At 39.5% G+C, this 23,956-nt stretch overlaps 1 protein-coding gene across 1 annotated transcript; it reads right to left on the reverse strand.

The window, feature by feature from the left end:
- Positions 1 to 5,466: 5,466 nt before the first annotated feature.
- On the reverse strand, positions 5,467 to 12,263 carry LOC109860450. Its single transcript, XM_020439531.1, has 7 exons — positions 12,126 to 12,263; positions 7,082 to 7,729; positions 6,657 to 6,991; positions 6,367 to 6,530; positions 5,934 to 6,294; positions 5,613 to 5,775; positions 5,467 to 5,556 (listed from the first exon to the last, which is right to left on the reverse strand). The coding sequence occupies exons 1-7, from the start codon at positions 12,261 to 12,263 to the stop codon at positions 5,467 to 5,469; spliced, it is 1,899 nt and encodes a 632-aa protein (XP_020295120.1).
- Positions 12,264 to 23,956: the final 11,693 nt, after the last annotated feature.

The following is a 23,956-nucleotide window of genomic DNA, read 5'->3' on the forward strand; positions in this document are numbered from 1 at the left end:
AAAAAAAAAGAACCGATCTGATTGTTCAGTGAACGGATGTAATATTGCATCTACAGTTAACTAAACCTGTAAACTTGATATTATTAACTAGAAGCATTTATTTGATACTGTTCAACAAATACACAAATGTCATTAACATTTGCGTAAATATGACAATACGCTTGAAATAATTGTTAAATTTATATATTGTTGGTTTATTTTATTATATTGTTTTTTATACATTATATTTANACTGTTTTTCTGTATGTATTAAAAAAAAGCACAGTATTTGGCAAAGTGCTTTACTAGAAATAAATAAAGTTCTTGTTTTGATACAACGTTTAATAAATTATAAAGACTAATTTCACATGGTTTTTGCGCTTATTTTATATCCTTCATATTTGATAATCAATAGTATAAAGTAATAAAACTAATTAAAAATTATTATTATTTCATGTAATATTAATTATTCCAGCAACAATTTTCTCTTCATAATTTCTTTATTTACTTTATATTTATATATAAAATAATATAATAATATTACACTTTTTATTTTCATTTTTCTTTAAGTAATACGGGAAACGAGAAAGAGAGAGAAAGAGAGAGTGATGGAGAGAAAAAGGACATACGAGCGACGCGCGAGACAGAACGAACAAGCCAGGCATGATTTTCGCGGCTTGCAGCATTAGCTATAGCTCGAGATAGAAAGAGAGCGTTCTATATGTCTGTTCTCTTCTACCGCCCGAAGCTGACCGAAACGCCGAGCGCACACGTACGCGGCTGCTCGCCTGTGTGCGTATCCACGCGCTGCAGCATGCTGTAAACGTACCCGAACTGACATCTCTCCGAGGATGATCTGAGCGCGATCGTCCGACCGCGATCGTTAAGTCCGCTTTTCACGGTTCGCGCGTGCATTTGCACTTTCCCTTAGGTGGGTACGTTCCGTTTGCACGTTTCCCTAACCAGGTGTTATGTACTGTGTATTTGGTCGGGTGTTATTGTTTCTGTTGTCTGTGTGTTGTTTCGTCCGTTTCTGTGTTGTTTAGTTGTCTTACTACTTCGTCTTGTGTCTTAATAACATGTCCCTAGATGTAACTCTTATCTGATTGGTCGTTTGTAACTGTTTCTAATTTTTGTCTTTTTGTGTACGTGAGTGTGTGTGTTTGTGTGTTTGTGTGTTTCTATCTCACTTTTTCTTAGAAGTTCCGTCTTACTATCTATTTCAGGTCGGGTGTTCCTAAACAAACAAAAACTTAAAATTTATATAGCCAATAAGGGCTATATCCGTCCACGCATTGATTTTGCGCAAAATAAGAAAAAATGAAATTTTTATTTTTCTGTCAGTTTTTACACTACCGACGTTTTATATGCCTTATTCTATACTGGCAAAACATAAAAACAAAATATAAAATAAAATTTCACGACTTTTACGTATGCGCGACTTTTTTCATTAGAAACATTCCAAAATAAAGTAGTCGCTTTTCAGGGTGCGTTCCCTTAACAAAAATTACTTAAAATAATACTTAAAATAATGCTTAAACCTAGCGCTTGTACTATTACACTGGTTGCACTCTTAAAGTCCCTATGCGGACTATGGTCCGTTCACGGTGTTTAAACGTCATTTTCGGAGATGTCCGATTTTCTTGTTGTCGGAACCGGCATTCACCTTCTCTCCGCTTGTAGACTGCTCCTCCGCTCCCGTGTCCTTAAGGCCGTTGGTGACAAGTGTAATTGTCCGCTTGCAGAAATTGTAGGCATAATGGTATAGCTATGTGTAATTGCTGATTGTGATTGAACTATGGCTTCGACTGTTTTGACACCTTGTATTGTTAACGTTCTGCCTGATTGTATTTCCAAATTGAACCTACTTTCGTCTGCATTATATATATTTTGTATTTCAAAAAGATCTATAAATGATTTGATGATCACAGAACTTATGAATTCTTGGCATGCAGTTTGTAATTGTTCTTGATTTGTCTTCGACAAACGGTTTATAAATTTGGTTATCTTTCTAGATACTATTCCATGCTTTTTTTTTAAATTTACTACCATGTTGCTTTTGCTTTAAAATGAGGAAGATTAATTTGTTCTTTTGCTTCTAAGGCCCATCGTCGTAGATCTAAATCATGAATGATTCTATTGTTGTTGTTAGCGTCTTTGAACTTTTTCAAGACATATTGAGAAATATCTAATAGTTTTTGTCTATGAGTACCACCTTTTTGTAAAGAGAGATCCCATTTATACAATTGCGACAAGGACTTTACCTTTTTAAAACGATGTACTGTTGATAACGTGTAATGCCTTTTTTTCCACTTTTCCAGAACTCAACAGCTTTTCTTTTATAGTCATTATTTACAATTTCTTTTTCTGGTGTACACAAGTATCTTCTTCCTCATCTTCATCACTTTCTTCAAGTTCTTCTACTTTGTCTGCTCCAACAAATTCTGCATCACATATATTTGCATCCCAATAATTCTCGAATTTTAATGTAGTGTTGGTCTCCATAGCAAATAATAAGTCATCCATTGCATTTTGTATAATATCTTTTATAGTATCATGTAATTCAATTTCTTTATTATTTACAGGTGTTTGTGGAATAATTACAATTTGGAATGACACAATTAACATATTAATAACATTTGCAGGATTTACATGTAACATTTTGCTTTGTTATCTTGTTATATTTTGTTATTTTTGTTGAAGATACACAGACACTGTTTTTGAAAATACAAACTTGGATAATCTCACACTTAAATAAATCGTTACACTTGGTGGCTTGGTAACTTTATACTACAACTACGTGGCGCAATTCCAATTTATATGAAGTCACATCATCTTATTTATAGATTGAAACGCGGAAAGTTTGAGTTGTTTTTGCGATACATATTTAGGGAAAAATGACATGAACATTTTGCGAAATCTAATACATTATTTAATTTTATTTAAAGTTTTCTTTGATCAAAGTCATTTGATTATGTAAACAATTATTCTTACGTACATGATACGTGACTACTCCGCATTGTGCTTACATAAGTGAAAAATATGCGTGATGTGTTACATATATATATATATATATATATATACACACACACACACACACACATATATATATATATATATATATATATATACATACATATATGTACACCGCAGCCGCCGTCGCTGTCGCGTAAACCCAAACTTCTACCGCCACCTAGGAACGCGTGCGAGGTGCGCAATCCCGACGCAATACTTTTAACAAGCACCATTACGTCTATTACAAAAGATAAATACGTGTATATAGCGTCTGCAAACTGGGGTCTGCATATTTATCCACGTCTGTTGACAGAATACTTGCGCTTTCTCCCATCCTATTTTACAAAGTTGGATGCGGTTTATCAACAACCATCCGGCGAGCTCATGCTCTTCGCCGCGCGCGATGGTTACTTGTTTTCCTATCCGTGTACTTGCTTTCCTATCTTAGTTTCCAATTGCAAAACGGTTGGCCGCGCAGTTTCTCTGAAATTGAGTTGCCTAGCGATGCTGTCATTAACACTGCGTTTCAATCTCCTATGGGACACACCTACATCATTTTCAACAATTCCGTGGCCGTTGTAGACGATTGTCACTTGAGAATAAAGGAATACAGCAAATTGAAACTGACGTTTCCAAGAGTTCCGTCAAGTATGTCGCTAGCCTTCCGTACTTCAGATGGCCATGTGTACTTTCTGTGCTCTGACAGAAAGTCTCGCGTTCAACGAATTCATCACGAGTTTCATGCACTCTGCGGGACCTTTCAATATGAGATTAATTGATATCCACTGTCCGGATATAAACATTTTATACAACTTAAAGTCCCTAGTTTCTCAACTCGAAAAGTACGAACACGCTCTTTATTCTGGGTAGATAGACTGTGTGTGAAAGAGTGGGGGGGAATTTTTTCATTTATCCTTGTGATATATATAAGGTGCTGCATGGTAACCAAAACAGAGCGGTGACTTCGACGTCAACGATATTGTCGATTGAGAATTCTTAGCTGTATGTTACGGCGTTGCGCCTTAATAAATATTATTTTTTGTTTCACTTTCATATATGTAACTTTATTTTTACAGAACATAATAATAAATTAATCCGTTCTTTAATAACACAGTGTTTTTTTATTTCACTTTTCTTAACCACATATGCTTTCCCATTAGAACATTTTTTTAATTGTAAACACTTTTTTAACCAATAGTCCTTGTTTCGCTCCTTATCTTCCTCGCGATCTTTAGATTTGAAATTTCAAATTTAAAAAAACCGTTAAAAAACCACATTCGGTACGTAACGGTTTTTTACGGAGTTGTTATCGCAGGAAATAATTCTTCAAACTGGAGTGCCTGATCGCTTCGGCGATAAGAAAAAACGCACTTTCGGGAAGTTGCGGTTTTTCTCGAAATTAGTATTATTTTACTACGCAGTTACGCGCACCGCTTCCAGGAAATTTGTGGTTTTTCTCGTAATTATTTATTTTACTGCGCAATTAAAAGAAACTAATTAAGAAGTAACAGTATTTTAGCGATGACGTCATCATCATCATCCAAATGACCTTGAACACGCACGGACCTGTTCAAGTTCTATTTTTAGCGATGACGTCATCATCCTTGCGGTTTTTCTCTGAATTATTTATTTTACTGCGCAATTAAAAAATCTACTTAAGCGGTAACATTATTTAAGCAATGACGTCATCATCCAAACTACCTTGAACACGCACGGACCTGTCCGAGTTCTATTTTTAGCGATGACGTCATCATCCTTGCGATTTTTCTCGGAATTATTTATTTTACTGCGCAATTTAAAATCCTAATTAAGAGGAAACATTATTTTAGCGATGACGTCATCATCCGAACGACCTTGAACACGTTCGAACACGTTACAACCGTTGACGCCATCAATAATACTCATTTACCTAAAATAAATAAAACACACCGAATAATGCATACTTTATTTTTACGGCTTGTCACTAATTGGCTAGTTCCGGTAGAGCCGATAACAACGCTCCGCCGACACCACTTACACTCCTACGTTATTTCATCCGCAACGCCCAAGTCCTCCGATCCTGCTCTCAATATTACGAATATGCTTCCAATGATCCCTCTTGCGCGGAGTTCCCGCTCCCCCTCTTGCCTCGTGGGTCAGAACAATCAATTTCTTTTGATTAATAATAATTGAATCAAAAATAATCAATAATCAAATCATTAATAATCGATACTCGAATATCGATCAAATCCCCCCTCCCCTCTCCGTCGCGATCTGTTCTCCCTCCTTTCTACGGCGCGAACTATTCCCCCCTTTTCCCCTCCCCCTTGCTCTCGACTCTATTTCTCTCTCTTTCTTTCTTACGGACTGTTTCTAGTAAGGCATGCTCGAACGCCTTTAGATAGACAAGGACACAACACGACTCGCCTATTAGAATATTGGTCCAGAACAGACATAATATACCTGTGGTACTGTAGTTCCGTTCAGCTGTGTTTAATACTTGGCTTGCATATGCGATAGGTTTATCTTGTCATATCGGACCTTGCGACAAGACAGCTCCGATTGCGTAACCTGATGCGTCGGCTGTAACAATAAATTTTTTTGTGAAATCCGGACGCTAGCAAAAGTGCGCTATTTACTTTTTCTTTTAATATCTCGAACGCTTGCTGCTGTTCCTGGACCCACTCGAAGTTAACTCCTTTTCGTGTTAGCTGAGTCAGAGATTTTGCAATTCTTGAGAATTGGTCAATGAATTTCCGATAGTAGCCTGCTAAACCTATGAAAGCTTGTATATCCTTCACCCTTGGCACAGGAAAATGTCTTACAGCACTAATTTTCGATGGATCTGGTTTTATCACTTTTTCGATAATAACGTGCCCTAAGTATGTGACCTTCTTCCGGAAAAACTCACATATTTGTCCGGCTATAGTTTCAAATTATTTTCTCGAAGCCGTTCGAACACATCTTTTAGTCGTTTTCTGTGTTCCTCCAGACTGGCTCCATGTATCACTATATCATCTAGATATATGAAACATTTCATGCTCTGTAATCCGGACAAAACCGAGTTCATCAGTCTCTGAAACGTGGCTGGCGCGTTTTTCAAACCAAAGGGCATTCTATTATATTCGGAATGCTCGTACGGTTTCAAAAATGCTGTCTTGCACTTGTCCGTTTCTTCTATGGGTATTTGATGATACCCCGACGCCAAGTCCAGCGTGGAGAAATACTTAGCATTTCCCAGCTGATCCAAGATTTCCGTTATGTTAGGCAGAGGGAACGAATCTCCAATGGTTACGTCGTTTAGACGTCGAAAATCTACTACTATTCGCAGTTGTCAAACACCCGATGCATTCATGTTTTTAGGCACAACCAAAAGTGGCGCATTCCACTGACTCTTGCTAGGCCGAATTGTTTCATTTTCCAACATTTCTTTTATCTGTTTGTCGACCTCTATTTTATGTTTCTCCGGCAGTCGGTATAGCCTTACATTAATCGGCGCGGTATCGGCTCTGACCGAAATCTGATGTCTTACTGTGTTTGTTTTACTCGGCGGTTCTCTGGTTAAGTAAAAAACATCACTATATTCCTCGCTTAATTCGTAAAGCTTCCTTTTTTTTTCTTTATTTAAGTGTTGTGCTCGCAACATACTCTTTATTTTTTCTAGGCGTGTAATACCACTAAACCCGTTTTCCACGATGTTGATTCCTAGGCTTCCGTCAATGTCTGTTAACGGCTTAACTTTTATCTGCTGAATCTGTAGTTTTACGGTTTGTTCCATCGTATTAATGATGTTCACGGGGCATAAATAGTTCTTAGGTTGTACGAGACAGTTACCGATTAATGTTTCTGGCTGCTTCTCTTCTGCTTTAATTAAGCCTACCTGGTTGCTATCCGCTACTGCTTGTATAATGGCCTCACATCTTGATGGTATTTCTACGTTTTTATAAGGTTGCAAGGCCAACGTCTTTTGTTCTACGAGAATTTTTCCTTTCTTGTAGTCATGAGTAACGTTATACTTCTGTAAGAAATTGCTAAAATCTCCTCGTAGCTTATAAGGAAGTTATCTCTCACAATGAATATAGGATGTTTGATCTTTTTATTTTTTAACTGGATGGTTGCCATAAAGTTTTCTATCACACAAGCTTTGTCCCGTAACTCCTGTTAATTCTACGCTGGTTAATTCCGCGGGGGTTTTCCCCTTTAAGCATTTCTTTTTAATAAGTGACACTGAAGCCTCCGTGTCATACAGTAATTCCGCTTTTTCACGCTTTGTTTCTTGAATTGGCAGTTTTACAACGTCCAGACCTGCTTGTGTAGCGTTTACCTCTGTAATTTGAAGCTCTGCCATCGTTATAGCCTTTTTCTTTTTATTGCTTCTATCCTCATTCTCGAATGAGTCGCTATTGTCACTTTGAGTCTGTTTTTTATTTTGCTTCTTATGTGATGTATCTTTTGATTTCTTTCCTGGATACTTCCTGTTTTTTTTATCATTCAGGGCCCAACAATTTTCCCTGAAATGTCCTGCTTTTTTGCAATAATTGTAGTATTTTTCAACGGTATTCATTCTGCTGCCCGCCGTTGGCAACGTTATTTTGCTTGCTCGGCAATCTCGACCAAAGTGTCCGTGCTTTCCGCATTTAAAACATGTGTTTTTATTAAATTTTCCTCTATTTTGCGGATTCTGATTTTTCACTTGACTGCTATGAGGTGCTGTCACTTTTTCTTCTGAGCTAGCCGGATTTATAGCCGGGACTTCCTGTAGAGTCCCATAATTTTGTGAGCGAATTATTACTCTAATTTCGCTTTTTAATTCTATCTGGAATTGCTGTAATGCCTGCTCCTCTAATTATGCTCATAATTATACGTTTTTCCTTAACGGTGTGCCACCTACTTTCCACCATGATCCCATACAACTCCATGGCGATCTGATTTACATGTTGGCCGTATGTTTGTGCATTTTCGCCATTTTTTGCCTTAACGTGTTGAAATCTATTTGTACATGAATAACACGTTTCTTTGCAGCGTAAGTGTTCTCAATTTCCTCTTTAACTGCCGGAAGTTGCAGATATTCTTTGTTTCGAAATCTAGTAAGGCCTGACCTCGCAATTTTGTATATAACACTGCTTGTAACAAAGCAGATTCGTCCAACGGGCTAACAACTCTTGCTGCATACTCGCGTATTTGCTTGGCTGATTTTTCGTCAATTGCTGATATTAAACTCACCGCGTCTTTCAATTGTAGCTGACTCCTGTTAACTACATGGTTTTGGGTGTCGTTATCCGTCCGTCCGTGATATCGAGTTGCTTGCTCGGGCGTACGTGTGTGTTTCGTCGTGTGAGTGGAGCATCTATCTCACGCATTCTTTCTTTGCGTAGCTCTCCCATTTACCTACCTAACGCATCTACACGTGCGTCCATTGCCCCTAATGTCCGTAAGACTTGCCGTAAAACTTTCTTGGTGGCGTCATAACTTGGCCTACCTGACCCTGCGCCCCCCGCGGTCCCCGCATCACGAGCTCCGACTAGCTCGTATTGCATATGCGTTATCTTTCTGTCTACTGCGTCCTGAGGTCGCCTATATAAATAGTACTATTTTCTATATCTAGAACCCTCTACGTCATCTAAATTTGACGCGAGGTTGCTTTCGCCCGCCTGGAACATTTTGCTTTGATACGAAATTAAAGAAGAAGGTCCGCAATTACCGTCTTCTCCTTCTTCCCTTCTTAAGATTTCCAGCTATACTCGGGTTTATTTCTAATTGGAACTCTCTTTCCGTAATTACGTTCAGGTGTGATTCTGAGTCGCTATCACTTTCGAACCTCAACCGGCGCCTGTACGTGTGCGCCTCCAATTTCGCCGAAGCAGTTCGCGGTTCTTGCGTTGATATCAAGCTTTTAATCTTTCAGTATATACGAGCGGATTCTAATCGCGCTTTTCCGGGCGACCTATCTGCCAGTTTTCTGACATTTACAAGGTGTTATTATAGAATTTTTGACTTACGCTAGCGCTCTCATTTTCTCGCCTACTCAGGTTCTCTTTTTTTTTTGTTACGCAGCTATCTGGGTCGTTGGCTTCTACGTCACCGCCGTCGCTGCTGACGCTGCTACTGCTGCCGTACGCCGCCGCTGTACGTTACCGCTGTACGTTTCCGCTTTGGTTGTCGCTTCGGTTGTCGCTCACCTTGCCTCAGTTTGAGCCGAATTTTTTTTTCTTCCGATGATCCTCTTATGCATCCGTACTGCTTCTTTCGTTAATGCTTCCTCGGAGTACTTGCGGTGGGCTTCACTTCCTTTTCTTGCCTCTTGTCCGCTGCTCCTACTCCGCTTGTAACACTGCTCACTTTGCTTAATGCAGTAGGTCAGTTTCGTGCGTAACTCGAGATCGTGAGTGTTGAGCAGTGAATCTCTATTCTCTTTTTTGCACCACTTGCTTGTATTAATACTTCTGTTATTTTTTCTGTTTCAGGTGCTGAGAACCCGTTCCTACTTATCGTTAGCCGGGATTTTATTCTTCTTTAGAATATATTTCTTTTTTGCACAGTTTTCTTTTCTTTTCTCACCCAAAATCCTTAATGTCCTTGTTATTTCCTCCACAATCCAACCGGAATTTTCTTTGTACAGAATTCCGTCTTGGTAGTTGGTTTATTATCTCACCGCTGCCACCAAATTTGAGATCAGGGGAGTCGAAGGACTTGATGAATGATATTCTTTTACAAAAACTGGCAAAGTTTATTAGGTATTATTTTACAACTGTTGTACAATTTTCGCACGCTATTACTGCTATACTGCGGTAAACTCTCCGGATGGACTCGGAGCCACATAGTATTGTCAACAGCTACTCACGATCTGTCTGTCGATACTCACGATCGATCTTTTAAAGGGATCGATCGCGACTACTCAGCAGCTTAGTGACCCAAATAAAACTTTGGTGATCCCAAGTGAGCCGCTAACGACGCATGCTGCGTTTGCACTCTACTTACTTACTAAGCCTAACAAGCAGATTTTCTTTACAAGAGAATGCTGCTTGTTACTTTTCAACAAATTCGGGACGGCTGAGCAATGACGTGTGTTTTCCGTAATTGCTCAATGGCCCGGTCAAAATCACTCTGGATTTTACGACAACATTTACTTTCTTATCTTTTAACTTTTTCCTCTTCTTTCTCTGCTCCTTTTTTTTTATTTTTTCTTCTACCTTCCCCAGTTGGAAGTCAGAGGAGGTTGGACAGATTTTAGTGAAAAAATATCTTTATTTGAATACCAAGAGAATCCTTTATTGCTCTTTGTTTCTTTATATGGCGTTTGATTCGCAGTCTACTTGCAATCTGGCCTTTTTTAGAAGGGGAAATTTTTTATGGATACTCTGACCCCGGGGGGAAAGCAAAGAATTATGTGAGACTTGCTAAAGGCGTACCCACTAAAACTCCTTTGTAGTTTACCTGCACTTAGCGGGTGGAACTTTGATAAGCCTTACGGCTATGACTTTACGGGAATCCACCCTTGTGTTGAGCTAAAAACTCCACTCTTTATATTAAAATTTTGGAAGTAGAGTGCGACCACCACTCTCCACCTCCATTCCCCGTGAATTACATGTAATGATAGAGTAGGCTCCCACCTTACTCCATCTATGACTTCTTTTAGACTTATAGCTACAGGTCTAGGTATATTTGATATTGCATGGTTGACTCTTACAATTTACGTCGGTTGGCGAGACTGTCAAATTCGACCACGTCATCTCGCTTAATTATCCACTCACGCCGGTTGGTCCTGCCTGGCCCTTTCGGTCTCGTCTTTGGCCCGCTTAACATAATCGCAATAAGACGCGACGGCGAGCCATTTCTCACGGGTCTCCAACATTTGTTTTATAACTACGGGCAAGGAGAGATTCACCTTTTTAACGTTACGCATCTCCGCGCGCTGGTCCGTCCACGCAGGACACTCCTCCAGCGTGTGTTGAGCGGTATCGACCGTTGCATTACAGTGCTCACATGCTGGAGTTTCCGCCTTACCAATCTTGCACAAGTAGGAGCCGAAGACTCCATGCCCAGTGAGAACCTGGGTGAGGTGGAAAAGCAGTTCCCCGTGCTCCCTCCCTACCTAGACTCCCAGGACTGAGGCAATAGTCTCGACAACTCTCTTCCCGTACCGAACATTTTGGGTTAGCCTAGAGTGCCAGTTGTTAATGAGGCGCCTAACACAATCTACTTCTATCTCTTCGTCTCCCACCTGTGCTATACGTGCTCTACTAACACGAATTTTTTTATACACCCCGGCCAGCTGTACGGCGAGCAGGTCGGCAAGGAGAACACGGGAGAGCATCCTAGCCGTCTCCAGTGCTACCGTTCTATACGCGCTAGCAACGCGTATTGCAATTTTCTTTTGTACTACTGCGTACGAAGCCGCGGACTTACTCTACCCCAATTTGTCGTGCCAGACTGGTGCACCATACATTAAGATTGAGTGCACAACCGCCGAGTAAAGACGACGGGTGCGCTCCCGAGGTCCCCGAATGTTAGGGAGGAGGCGCATGAGCAAGACCGCTACGCGTCCAGCCTTATCCGCGGCGTATATGAAGTGCTACCTAAAACACTATCTATCATTAATCATGAAGTCCAGATATTTGATGAACAAACGCGTTGCAACCTGGGCCTCATCAACTGTCAAATTGACCGAGCTCCCATTCTTAGTCCGAGACCTGAATATCAGGGCCTTTGTTTTGTGCGCAGTCAGTGTCAAGCTAAGGGCCAATATATGTTGAGATACAACTGCCGCAGAGAAGTCAGCACGCCCAACGGTCACCTGTCGTCTTTTCCCGCCACTAAGACTAACGTATCGTTTGCATAGCAGACAGCATCGCAATGTGGCAATAGCCGGAGATTCAGAACGGAATCGTATGCGATATTCCAAAGCAACTGCTTTAAAACAGAGCCCTAAGGCACACGTCAAGTCACCTTAGAACTTTACCATCTTGGCACGGGTACACGATGTGCCTATCTCTTAAGTAGTCGTCCAGGATTGCCGTCAGATAGATTGGAAGATTCCATCTTCTTAAGGCAGCTTTAATCGCTTCCCACAGGAGAAAACTGAACGGATACCGATTCTAGATACCCAGACTGACCGCCACACATATCCGACCATGCTCTAGGTGGTCATTTACAACTTCTTTAACTTTCTGCACAGCATCGCTTGTGGACACGCCGAGCCTAAATCCGTACTGGCCTCTAGATAGTCCACTACCTTCACTGATGATAACCTCCAACCGATTAGCAATGACACATTCCAAAAATTTACCCATCTCGTCTAATAAGCACAAAGGCCTGTACGATACGGAGGAATGAGCACCCCTCGGGCGCGCCGCCTAGGGGACTAATACCAGTCTTGCCCGCTTCCATGTCTCAGGAACAAGTCCCTCCCGTAAACACTGCGTTAGGCATTGTCTAATGGCCCCGGAGGCCAGCATCGAAATGCAAACCCATATGGAGCATGTCAGGCCATCCACCCGGCGCGGATTTCTTGCCTCTTATACACTTAACCCTTAGAGGGCAGGCATTTTTTTTTTTGAAATCTTGTAAAATTGATATCCTAGGTTTATTAACATATATATCGTATATCTTATGCAATTTATGAAGGAGATTCAGCGCCGCCATAATGCCTGTCGGTTCTTAAAGAAAACAAAAATCTAAAAAGTGTTTAATGTAAAAAATGAAATGTTGTTAAAGGTTTTTGAGGTCGCTGATTACGAATATAAAGTCAGATTTCTTCCATTTTAAAGGATAGGAACAATATCGGTAAAAAAATTACAGCAGATATATACAACTTTGCTGTAGCGTTACCCAGAGCTAACAACGTGGACGTAGAAAGATTTTGTAGCTTCTTTATTTTTTTTGTGTTTTTATATTTTATATATTTTTTTTTATTTTCAAACTTTTTCTTATTTTAATCATTTGTTTATTGTTTTGTTCTTTTTATTTTTTTTCTTCATTTATTATTTTATTTAATTTTTTATTGTTTTATTTCCGTTGTTGATGTATTTCTTTATAATTAGTAAACCTGAAAAAATAACATTTAGACTTGTATTTTGTTTGTGTAATACATTTCAAAGCAGGGCGTTACGCATAAGTATGACAAATAGTGCACATATAACGAGTTCGACGCCTCTTTTTATCTAATGCACACAACACACATTATCGCGACAAATTTCGTAATGAATTTCCGTCGAGTGCTTTAGAAAAATGACTTATACAGTGCTTTAGGAAAATGACTTATACAGTGAGAGGGACTAAGCTGAAACAAAACAAAGTTCCTAGAATTATGTTTCAATAAATCTCTAATCACTTTTAGACGGAATGTAGGAAAAGATAATTTGGTTGGCTTTTCATATTATATAACACACAGACATTATTCAGTACTAAATTAATCTAAATGAAAAAATAATTTTTGGTACTTTTTCATTGATTTCCTTACAGATTCTGTCAAAGCAAATTGCTTATCAATAATTACACAGGCCCACAAAAAAAATTGTCTGAACTTTGAACGGGACTAGTGTATTCTTATGTATTTTGAGTCTCTGAATCCGAACTCAGAAGTTTTATTAGACGTCAGAATTTTTCCTTAGCCTAGGAGAAAAGTGTAAAATCTAAGATATTCTAGATTCTTTAAAGATCATATTTGTACAGAGGCAAGCTGATAAGTATCTTTATAAATTTCGAGTCACTGAATTCATATATGATCTCAGAATTTCTCTACAGAGCCTCAGTTTTCCCCTAGTCTAGTATAAAATGTATACTTTTTATACCAGTTACAAACTCCCTTACATTTTCTCTATAAATTGAAGGTAACTAAGATAACTGAGACTTTATTTGAAAATATTGATGCTAAAATTGTAAATCAAAATACATAAAGTTATTATATTTACTCATCAACTTTCGTGTGCATAAATATAACCTACGAGAAATCTGAAGTTTTTTTACTTCTCCACTATTTCCCCTAGACTAGGAAAATTGAGGCCCTGTAGAGAAATTCTGAGGTCATATATGAATTCAGCGACTCGAAATTTATAAAAATACTCACATCCGCTTGCTTCTGTACAAATATTACCATCGGAGAGCCCGGAATATTCTAGATTTTACACTTTTTTCCTAGGCTAGAGAAAAATTCTGACGTCTAGGGGAAATTCTGAGTTCGGATTCGGATTCAGCGGCTCAAAATACATAAGAATACACTAGTTTCGTTCAAAGTTTAGACAACTGTTTTTTGTGGGCCTGTGTTATCTATACCACCCATATTTTTATTATAGTCATAAACACAGACTGGTTTTATAATTTCTTTATTAGTTTTATAATGTTTTTTTCCAGTGGCACAAGAAGCAATTTCATGAACTGTTGGTATCACATATACATCTCTTTCATAAATTTCAAACGTGATAGGCAGTTGGAACTAAAAACACGGGTGTTGTTGTGCAATATGTGATGGAAATATTATTTATTCATGTGTATAAATGAAACATAATAACGTTTTGACCTTCAGTTTAGGTTTTTATCAAATTCTACAAATATAAGATAACAAAATATTAAATTTCTTCATAAACGTAAATGCGCAAAATAAGATTAATATGTTAACTTACAATTATGTGCTGTTTAACAAACTTTGTACAATACAATCATGATAAGTAAGATGTTACAATAAGTCGTATCGCAAACAAGAGCTGTATATGACTGATGAAATTTGAAAAGACATCAAATTGAACAGCGAAATCGCAAACCGAGACATGCGCATAGATGAACTTAAGCTGTATTAACAACCAACGGTAAATAAGACTTATCGAGGTTCTCCGTGTCGCTATGCAAATTGAGGCCGTGAGTTTGTTTTTTAATATGAAGCGTTTTAGATATTAAACGTTTATGATAGTGTTTTTCAAAGTCCAAAATCTCGACATTATCCCAAATAAAATTGTGAGAAAAATTAACTGTGTGATCTGCAATAACAGAGGTTTGCGTAGTGTTTCGTTTAATATAATTTTTGTGTTCGTTAATTTTGGAGTGTAAAATTCTACCAGTCTGGCCTACATATAACAATTGAGAGATTCCAATTACACAAATATAACACATCATATTGAAATTAACAACGCTCTTAAATTTACTACTTTGTTCATAAAACATCATCCTTCTATCATCTATACTAGAACGGATAAGGGCAACACTGTAGTCGCGATGGACAAGGTTACTTACACTCATGATATGGAGAAATTGTTGTCTGACACTAACACATATGCTCCAATTAAAAAGAACCCTGTCAACTCTATATTAGGTTTGTTAAAAACATTGTTAAAAAAATGGAGGTCTCACAATTATATCTCGGACATCACTTATCGTAATTTAAACTCATTGTTACCAATTCTCCCTAGAGCTTAGGTGTTCTAAAGATCCATAAATCCGGTAATCCACTCAAAATAATTATTTCTTCAATCAACAATTCTTTACATAACCTTGCATCATTTTTACACAAGATCATTTTTAAGAGTATTCATCTTCCTAAAAGTTTCGTGTTCAACAGCTTTCATCTTTCAAAAATAATTTCTACTGTGAATTTTGAGCATTCCTTTGAGTTAATTTCTCTTGATGTCACATCCTTGTTTTCCAATATTCCACTTGACTTAGTAATCAATGGTTTGAAGACAAGATGGCATCTTATAAATTAAAAAACATCCTTACCTAAAGAAGAATTTTTTACGGCCATCAAATTTGTATATAATTCTACTTTTTTTAATTTCAACAACAAATTTTATAAACAGACCTTTGGCGCACCGATGGGCTCTCCTCTCTCCCCTATTTTAGCTGACATCGTCATGCAAGACCTCAAACAGAACATCATCACTTCATTGCCTTTTTAATCTCCTTTTTATGTTCGATACGTTGACGACATAGCTCTGATGATTCCTGGAGACATGTTTGACTTAACAGAAATATGTAAGGCCGATACGAGCCATTCGCAGGATGTTTGTGCGGAAACTAAGCGTGTACATATATATATATATATATACATGTAACGAACTATACTTATAAATTTTTACAAGTATTTTTTGAATTGAAAATCTCAATTCTTAAAATCATACGNGATGCTAGATTTGCATCTCACATATGAAATACTCCAAATACCCCCCTAACTAATTTTTATGTTTGACTTTTTTTTTTTATGTTTGACTTAGTTCTTTGTCTCTTCAACTCCTATCATCCTCGTCTTCAATTTACTATGGAGGTTGGTTATAACAAACTAAATTTTCTGGACATCACTATAATCAAGAAAAAAAATTTCTTAATTCATGACTGGTATCACAAGCCGACTTTTTCTGGCAGATACCTTACTTACTTTTCCAACCACCCAATTAGCCAGAAAAAAAGCACGGTAATAGGTCTTATTGACAGAGCTTTCTTTTTATCTCATCCTGACTTCTATAAGAAAAACTTTGACTACGCTATTAATATCCTTATTGACAATAATTACCCTCTTGACTTTATTTAAAACATTTTTAAAAAAAGACTCAAATATAATTGTTTAAAAAACAATGACTTAAAGATTTTTTTGACTAACAATAACCTTGATGAAAAATCTTCTCTTCGTTGGTTTGTGATGTCTTACATACAAAAGTTCTCTGAGAAATTTTCGTCAACTTTTCCTAAAGAGACTGACACACATTCTGCTTTTTACAGTCTTAACAAATTGTCCAAATTCAAAAAGTACAAAAAGATTCTAAACCTCCCCTTTCTTGTCTTTTTGTTGTCTATAAAATTAAATGCAAGGATTTTGAGGCTTCCTATGTAGGCCAGACTGGTAGAATTTTACAGTCCAGAATCAACAAACACAAAAATTATATTAAACGAAACACTACGCAAACCTCTGTTATTGCAGATCACACAGTTAATTTTTCTCACAATTTTATTTGGGATAATGTCGAGATTTTGGACTTTGAAAAACACTATCATAAACGTTTAATATCTGAAACGCTTCATATTAAAAAACAAACTCACGGCCTCAATTTGCATAGCGACACGGAGAATCTCGATAAGTCTTATTTACCGTTGGTTGTTAATACAGCTTAAGTTCACCTATGCGCATGTCTCGGTTTGCGATTTTGCTGTTCAATTTGATGTCTTCAAATTTCATCAGTCATATACAGCTCTTGTTTGCGATACGACTTATTGTAACATCTTACTTATCATCATTGTATTGTACGAAGTTTGTTAAACAGCACATAAGTATAAGTTAACATTAATCTTATTTTGCGCATTTACGTTTATAAAGAAATCTAATATTTTGTTATATTATATTTGTAGAATTTGTTATAAGGTGCTTGTGTAAGATTAAACAGTATGTTTAGTTGTATGTTTTAGTAATATGTTGTGTTTATGTAATCTCCGTTTGTGTTATCGGTCAGTTTAAAATGCTTATTATAAGGTTATCGGGGCTACTGGAATCCGACGCGAGGATCCAGTCGGCGGTTGCTACGCGAAATGTGATAGCGCGTCCAAGGACGCGCTGACCAAAGGTCGCACGCGCGGCCGAAAAGATGCAATGGTCTGCATTGCGTTTTTCGGACACCGGATACCGTCAGGTTTTTCCTCCGCCAATCATGATTGAGTGGCTGAGGTATAAAAGCCGGCATCACCCGTGCGTCGTCGGAATAATCNCGAAACGTGTTGCGGCCGAAGGCTCTGCTCAACAGAGCGTCGCTTGTGGGAACTTAGAAGTTAGGAGTTTAAGGTAAAACAAGGTGTAAACACGAGTTGTAAAGAAACGTGTAATTATATATAAACTAAAGTTTGTGGTGCTACAGTAATAAATGAGATAAATTCTCGACGTCCCTCCTCGCGGCATCCTAAGGACCCCACGGGGTAACAAAAATTGGTGGCAGTGGTGGGATGCTGCATTGGAAACGCCGTGAAGAAATCCTTGACACCTGCAACAAAAGAAATAAAAATCTTGAGTATCAGAGAAAACAGCAACAACTGAGTTAATAAGCAACAGACGATTCTCACAGAAAAATAGGCAGTAAGTAACTGACCTATGCTAACTACGATCAGCGAAGAAAGGCGTAAGACGAGACAATAAAAGAGTGAAGCACGCAAGGGAGGCACTCTCGAGTAACTGAGCGAGAGCAAGATAACTCCGACTCAGCGATAAGCCCGAGCGGCTGAAGAAAACGACAGCGCACAAACCAGGTGCCTGTAGAAAATAGTTAAAAAAGCGACAGGAGTCGCGGAGAAGCAGAAGGATTGATCTCAAGGATCAGGACCTTGGTAGGATCCGGAACGTTGAATTTGGCTGAACACAGCTAACATGAAACGAACCGAGCGGCAAGCGAGCAAGAGCAAGCGGCCGACGAGGAGCGAACGACTGACAGAGAACGAGCAGCCGGGAGAAGCAGCGCGGCGAGGGAGCAGCGCGTCAACGGCGGCAGAGGCGGTCAGCGACACCGAAACGAACACGAGCGTAAGGCGAGATGCGGCTACTAATGTAAGTCAGAAAATTCTTTTTTTTTATGTGCGAAAACCGGGAAGTAGCGGACGAGTTAACACCGATTAACAGTAGTGAATTTCGGTTAGAATTGCCTAGTTTCAACGTACCGGGCGAGACGCGAAATAAATCGTGGCTACATTCCAAACCGGTAAAGCGAACGTTACAACATTTAAAAATTAGGGAAACACAGAGCGATCCGTGTCAGAATAGAGAACCTCGCAGTATCGAAAGGTCCGGTCGAGTTCGACGAAATTTGGCTCTTGAGTTTAGTAGCGGAAGCGGTAGCACGACTGAGAACGAATTACCAGAGAATATTACGGTAAACCGCGAGTTTACATTTGATGTAGACGAGAGTTTACTTCCTCAAGTAAACCCTGAACCTAAAAGACGGAGGCCTTACGTTAGTCGGACTCCGAGTGACGTGTCCGAACGCGGAGAATTTTTGTTAACCTCATACGATAGTAGTGTATTCGATCCGAAGGAAATACATACGGAAATGGCTCACACGCCAAACGACTCGTTGGACAAACGACTTGATAGAGTACATCAGACACAAGCTGACGTGGACAGAGAGATAGACCGAATGCGTAGTGAGTTAGGAGGTAGACAACCCCTTCAAGGTGCAGCGGGCTTGAACAGACCCGCAGGCGAGGTCACGGAGGCAAATAGAAACCCCGATGACTCCTCAAATACTTTGTTTATGCGCGAGTTGATGCAGGCCTTCCGAGAATTGCAAACTGAAGTGCGAGGTCTGAAGCGGCAGGTAGTGCGACGCCGTACCTCACAAGTGTACGAGGACGACGAACCGCTTAGACGTCGCACAAGGGCCGACGATGTAACGCGAGAACGCGATAGCGCGCTGGACGTAACATACGGACGGACGGCGGCGGACGTGAGAAATCAAACGGCGCACTTGAGTGATTACATGTTATTGAAGGAGGCGCGTGCGATGATACCAGTATTCGACGGCAAAACGCAGACGCAGTTACGCGAATTTTTAAGTGCGTGTACTTACGCGATGAAAAATATTAATCCGGTAGACGAAAGAACGCTATTAGAAGCAATACTATGTACCAAACTAAGGGGACTGGCCTTGATGGACTTTGAAACGCGAGATATTCATAGTTTCGAACAACTGAAAAATGAGTTAGAAGCAACATACTCTGCTAAAAAGGGCACGACGGAGCTACAAATTGAGTTCAGTTCTCTAAAGCAGAAAACGAGGGAAAACGCGTTAACGTTTGGACAACGCGTAAACCAACTTGCCATGGAGCTTTACGAATCCATAATCGAAGGAAAAGCGCGGACCAATGAACAAAAGAGAATTATCTTGGAAATGATCAAAGAACAAGCCTTGCATCATTTCCAAATCGGACTAAAAGATGACCTTAAATTAATAATAAAATCACGCAATTACAATGCGCTCCAAGAAACAATAGCGGGAGCAGGAGCGGAAGAAAAGGCCGCGGGGACGAACAAAAATAGAGTACCGCCACAGCCACGAAATGCTAACAGAAACCATAACTGTTACAAATGCGGGAAAACAGGGCATTACGGGCGAGAGTGTCGCTCAAGCCGAAACAATTTACCGAAACCAGAAGGGCGACGGGTAAATGCTACTGAAAATTATTGCAATTACTGTAAAAAGACGGGGCATAAGAGAGATGAGTGCTGGTTGCTCAACGGAAAATTTAAAAGCAAAAAGAAGCCGAGAGAAAAAAAGAAAAAGTTTGTTAAGCACGATAAAAGCAAAGTGAATACGTGCGAAGATCGTGATTCTTCAAGTAGTGATGAAGAATGCGACCACAGAAGGAAAAATAAAGCAATAGAAGCAGCAGAGCTTCATGTGACAGCGGTAGACACGAACCATGCAAGTCTAGACCTAGTGAGCGTGTGACCACGAGACTACGTTTCGCTTTCTGAATTTCGGTCGCCACCTACTTTAACCCACCAAGTAGGAAGGATGAGACTTTTACGTCTGTTTTAGGAACGGACTCACTAGACAAACCAAATCCGACCTTGCCGCGCTCGCCTTTGGATCTCCTCTGTACACGGATTCCGGACGATAACAGCGAACAACGGATCTCTGGTACTGTCCCTGTTCCCTTGAAGATGATGTGGTGGAAAACAATCACACACACAAAGTTTAATGTTTGTAATACATATATGTAAGTTTATTAACACTTGTTGTAATAACAATTTTTTTTGTGTTACGGATTGACATATAGAACGCGTGTTTCACAACCGATACAGGTATCGCGATTCTGTATATGTACAATACTTTTCAACTCTTATAATGAGCACCACACGCTTTAATAACAACCGGTACTTTCTAGGCCGTTCGTGTGCGTCTCCGAGCGGACTCGATTTTTAATGCGCTGTTCTCTTCGTGAGCGCTCGATTCCAACTAACTCGCGGCGCCCTCAGCTTCGCCAAGTTGCCGCGTCATCCTTACTCCGCTCTTACGCATGCGCACGACCCACACAAAAATAAGGCTTTCTAAAACTGACAAATTTTGACTTGAGATGTTTATTTGGTCACAAATAGACGCTCTGGTACAATTTTGTCAAAAATTAAATTTTTTGCCATAATTGCATTTTTTCAAAAATTTTGATCTGAGACGTTTATTTGGTCACAAATAGACGCTCTGACCCAATTTTGCCAAAATGAAAAATTTTTGTCAAAGTTAGGTTTTTGACCTAACAGGTGCATTTTTTGACAATGTGTAATTTTGATCAAACACGACAAGTTTACTTTAGAAAATCCTATTTCCGGTCTTACTTTACCAAAATCGCAGAGTTAGCGTTTTGTCACAAACAGATGTAAACGCCTGACTTCCTAACCGCCGCTTAAACCACGCGAGGTACTTAACTTTACGCAGAATTGCACTCCGGCGCTGTTTTGCTAAAAATGACAATTTTTACCCAGGGTTAGGTTTTAACTTGCACACCTATGGTAAGTACCTGACATACCAAATTTTTGATGAAATTTGGCAAGGCACCTTTTCCACCGCAGAATTACTTACTGACGAGGTTTTGCCATTAACCACACTCTGGTCCAGGGTTAGGCTGTTTCTCGACGAGTTAAAGTTAGCACCTAACACCTTGACCGTGGGCGAATCTTCGTAATTCATCTTTTCTAACGAACTCCTATTCACTCGCCAAGTTTCATCAAAAACTGGAATTTTGTGAAAACCTAACACCTGGAGTTCATGGCCGGTTAGGATGACCAATACTGAGTTATGCGCGAAAACCGCACGATCGCTCAATTTACGTTAGAACAGTACGTACGCATAATTTTTGCTATAACTACACCTGTTCGCCTCGGCCGATGTTAGACCACGGTTAGTCCGTGAAAAGGCTAACCCTACGATTTTGTTCAAAAATCACTCCGAACGCTCAGCAAAGACTTACCAACTCCGCGTTTGTCAATAACCGTACAAGTTAAGGTAACCAAAACTAACAATTTCAATTTTGAGTGAGATCCGTTAGTTGTTTCTGCCACACGAGTCTAGTTTCCTGATTAAGTACAATCCACAATTCAGGTTGACAACAAGTTAGTCCAGAAACACCTGTTACCAGAAAGTTAGTCTCCTAACCCTACCGAAGTCAGTAGACCTAACTTTTCGTCAAATTTTGAATTTTGGCTCAAACTTTTGCTTCTCGTCAAAAACGCATGCACAACTTGATTTCAGGGTTTCATTCATCATTGAAATTGTTAGTTGCACAAACTTCGTTAATTCTGTGAAATGTCAGTTTCGCGAGTAATCCCTAATCTTGTGGGATCACTTAAAACAAAACAAAATAAAAACTTAAAATAACACTATCAAAACTTAAAAATAAACCTGGTAGATTTTTTGATTACGTTACAAAGGGCATTATGCACCCCGAGCTCAAAACCAGGTGCTTACACACAACGCATCCGTGGTTACTTTTACTCGTTCTCTTAAACCAAAAACTTTTGCTGATTGCCTTTTTATTGTTATTTTGGCGTTTACTCCGAGTCCGTACCGGATCCCGTTTCCGTTCCGACACCCTGTTCCTTACGGCACCTCAACCACACGTCTTCCGACGATGACCCGGCCACCGCGGCGTCGAATAACGCGTCCGTTGACGTCCCCGACCGCTCCAACAATCGGTCCATCGGATCTTCCTCCATCCCGCCGACGATGGGAACGGCCCCAGCTGACGCCGGTGACAAGCGTACCGATCGTCGAAACAAAAAGGGGCACAGCCGAACTGTTATATGATACGGGCGCGACTATATCACTAATAAAAGTAAAATAATTAAAAGGGAAAACCTTGGTTGAAAAATTAAAAATGAAACTAACCGGAGTAACAGGACATACCGCGCGCGTAATAGAAAAATTTAATGCAACGATCCAGTTAAAAAATAACACATTAATACATTCATATCGATTTACGTAGTGCGAAACGATTTCCCGATTAATTACCAGGGAATCCTAGGAAACGATTTTCTTAAAAAGTATCACGCGATACCGTGTCATAAAAAGGGAGAAATAATAATTGGAAAAGATTCAATGGTCTTGTATCCATATCACGCGATAACGTTACCACCGCGGTGCGAGACAATACGGGCATTTACAAACGTGAATCACGTAGGTATCGTGCAAACAAAAGAAGAACAGCCGGGAATCTTTATCGGGAGTTGCTTAGTGCAACCCGAGAACAATGTATGCCCCGTGAGTGTGATAAACACCACGGAAAAAGAAGTGAAGATGCGAATGCCACATGTAACGCTAGACAAATTGCAGTTAGATATGCAAGAAGCGAAGGCACAGGTCGCCAAGGTAGAGATAGAAAAATCAGAAATAGAGCGACAGGAAATAGTAAAAGCCTCATTGCGCATGCAACACTTAAATCAAGAAGAAGAAAAAAATTAAAAAGAAATTTGCGAAGAATATAGCGACGTATTTCATCTTCAAGGAGAGACACTGACCTCCACCAACGCGATATCGCATTACATACCGACGAAGACGGACTGCAGACCGATAAACGTACGACCATACAGACTACCCGACAACCACAAGCGAGAGGTAGTTAAGCAGATAAGTGAAATGTTAGAAAACGGTTTAAGTAGACATAGCACGAGTCAATGGAACGCGCCACTATTAGTGGTACCAAAAAAATTAGACGCGTCCGGAGTACGAAAGTTCCGCGTCGTAATCGATTTCCGAAAACTGAATAACGTCACCGTAGGAGACTCATTCCCACTTTCTAATATAACTGATATACTAGATCAGTTAGGAAATGCAAAATATTTTATCACGTTGGATCTTGCCTCGGGGTATCATCAGATACCTATGGCCGAGGGAGATAAGCAAAAAACGGCGTTTTCTACGTCGTACGGGCATTTCGAATATAACCGAATGCCATTCGGATTAAAAAATGCACCCGCCACGTTCCAAAGATTAATGAACACGGTACTGGTAGGGATGCAAGGTGTTAAATGCTT

This window comes from Pseudomyrmex gracilis, unplaced genomic scaffold (assembly GCF_002006095.1).
Source record: "Pseudomyrmex gracilis isolate BER0280 unplaced genomic scaffold, ASM200609v1 scaffold_392, whole genome shotgun sequence".
Taxonomy (NCBI): Eukaryota; Metazoa; Arthropoda; class Insecta; order Hymenoptera; family Formicidae; genus Pseudomyrmex; species Pseudomyrmex gracilis.

Excerpts from the sequence above, each read along its gene's own strand:
- LOC109860450 (XM_020439531.1), bottom strand. The coding sequence starts at position 12,263 with ATGGGTAAATTTTTGGAATGTGTCATTGCTAATCGGTTGGAGGTTATC. Across the intron at positions 6,531-6,656 it reads ATCAACATCGTGGAAAACGG|AGAACCGCCGAGTAAAACAA; the intron begins GTTTAGTGGTAT and ends TTACTTAACCAG. Across the intron at positions 5,776-5,933 it reads AGAAAACGACTAAAAGATGT|GGTGAAGGATATACAAGCTT; the intron begins GTTCGAACGGCT and ends TCCTGTGCCAAG.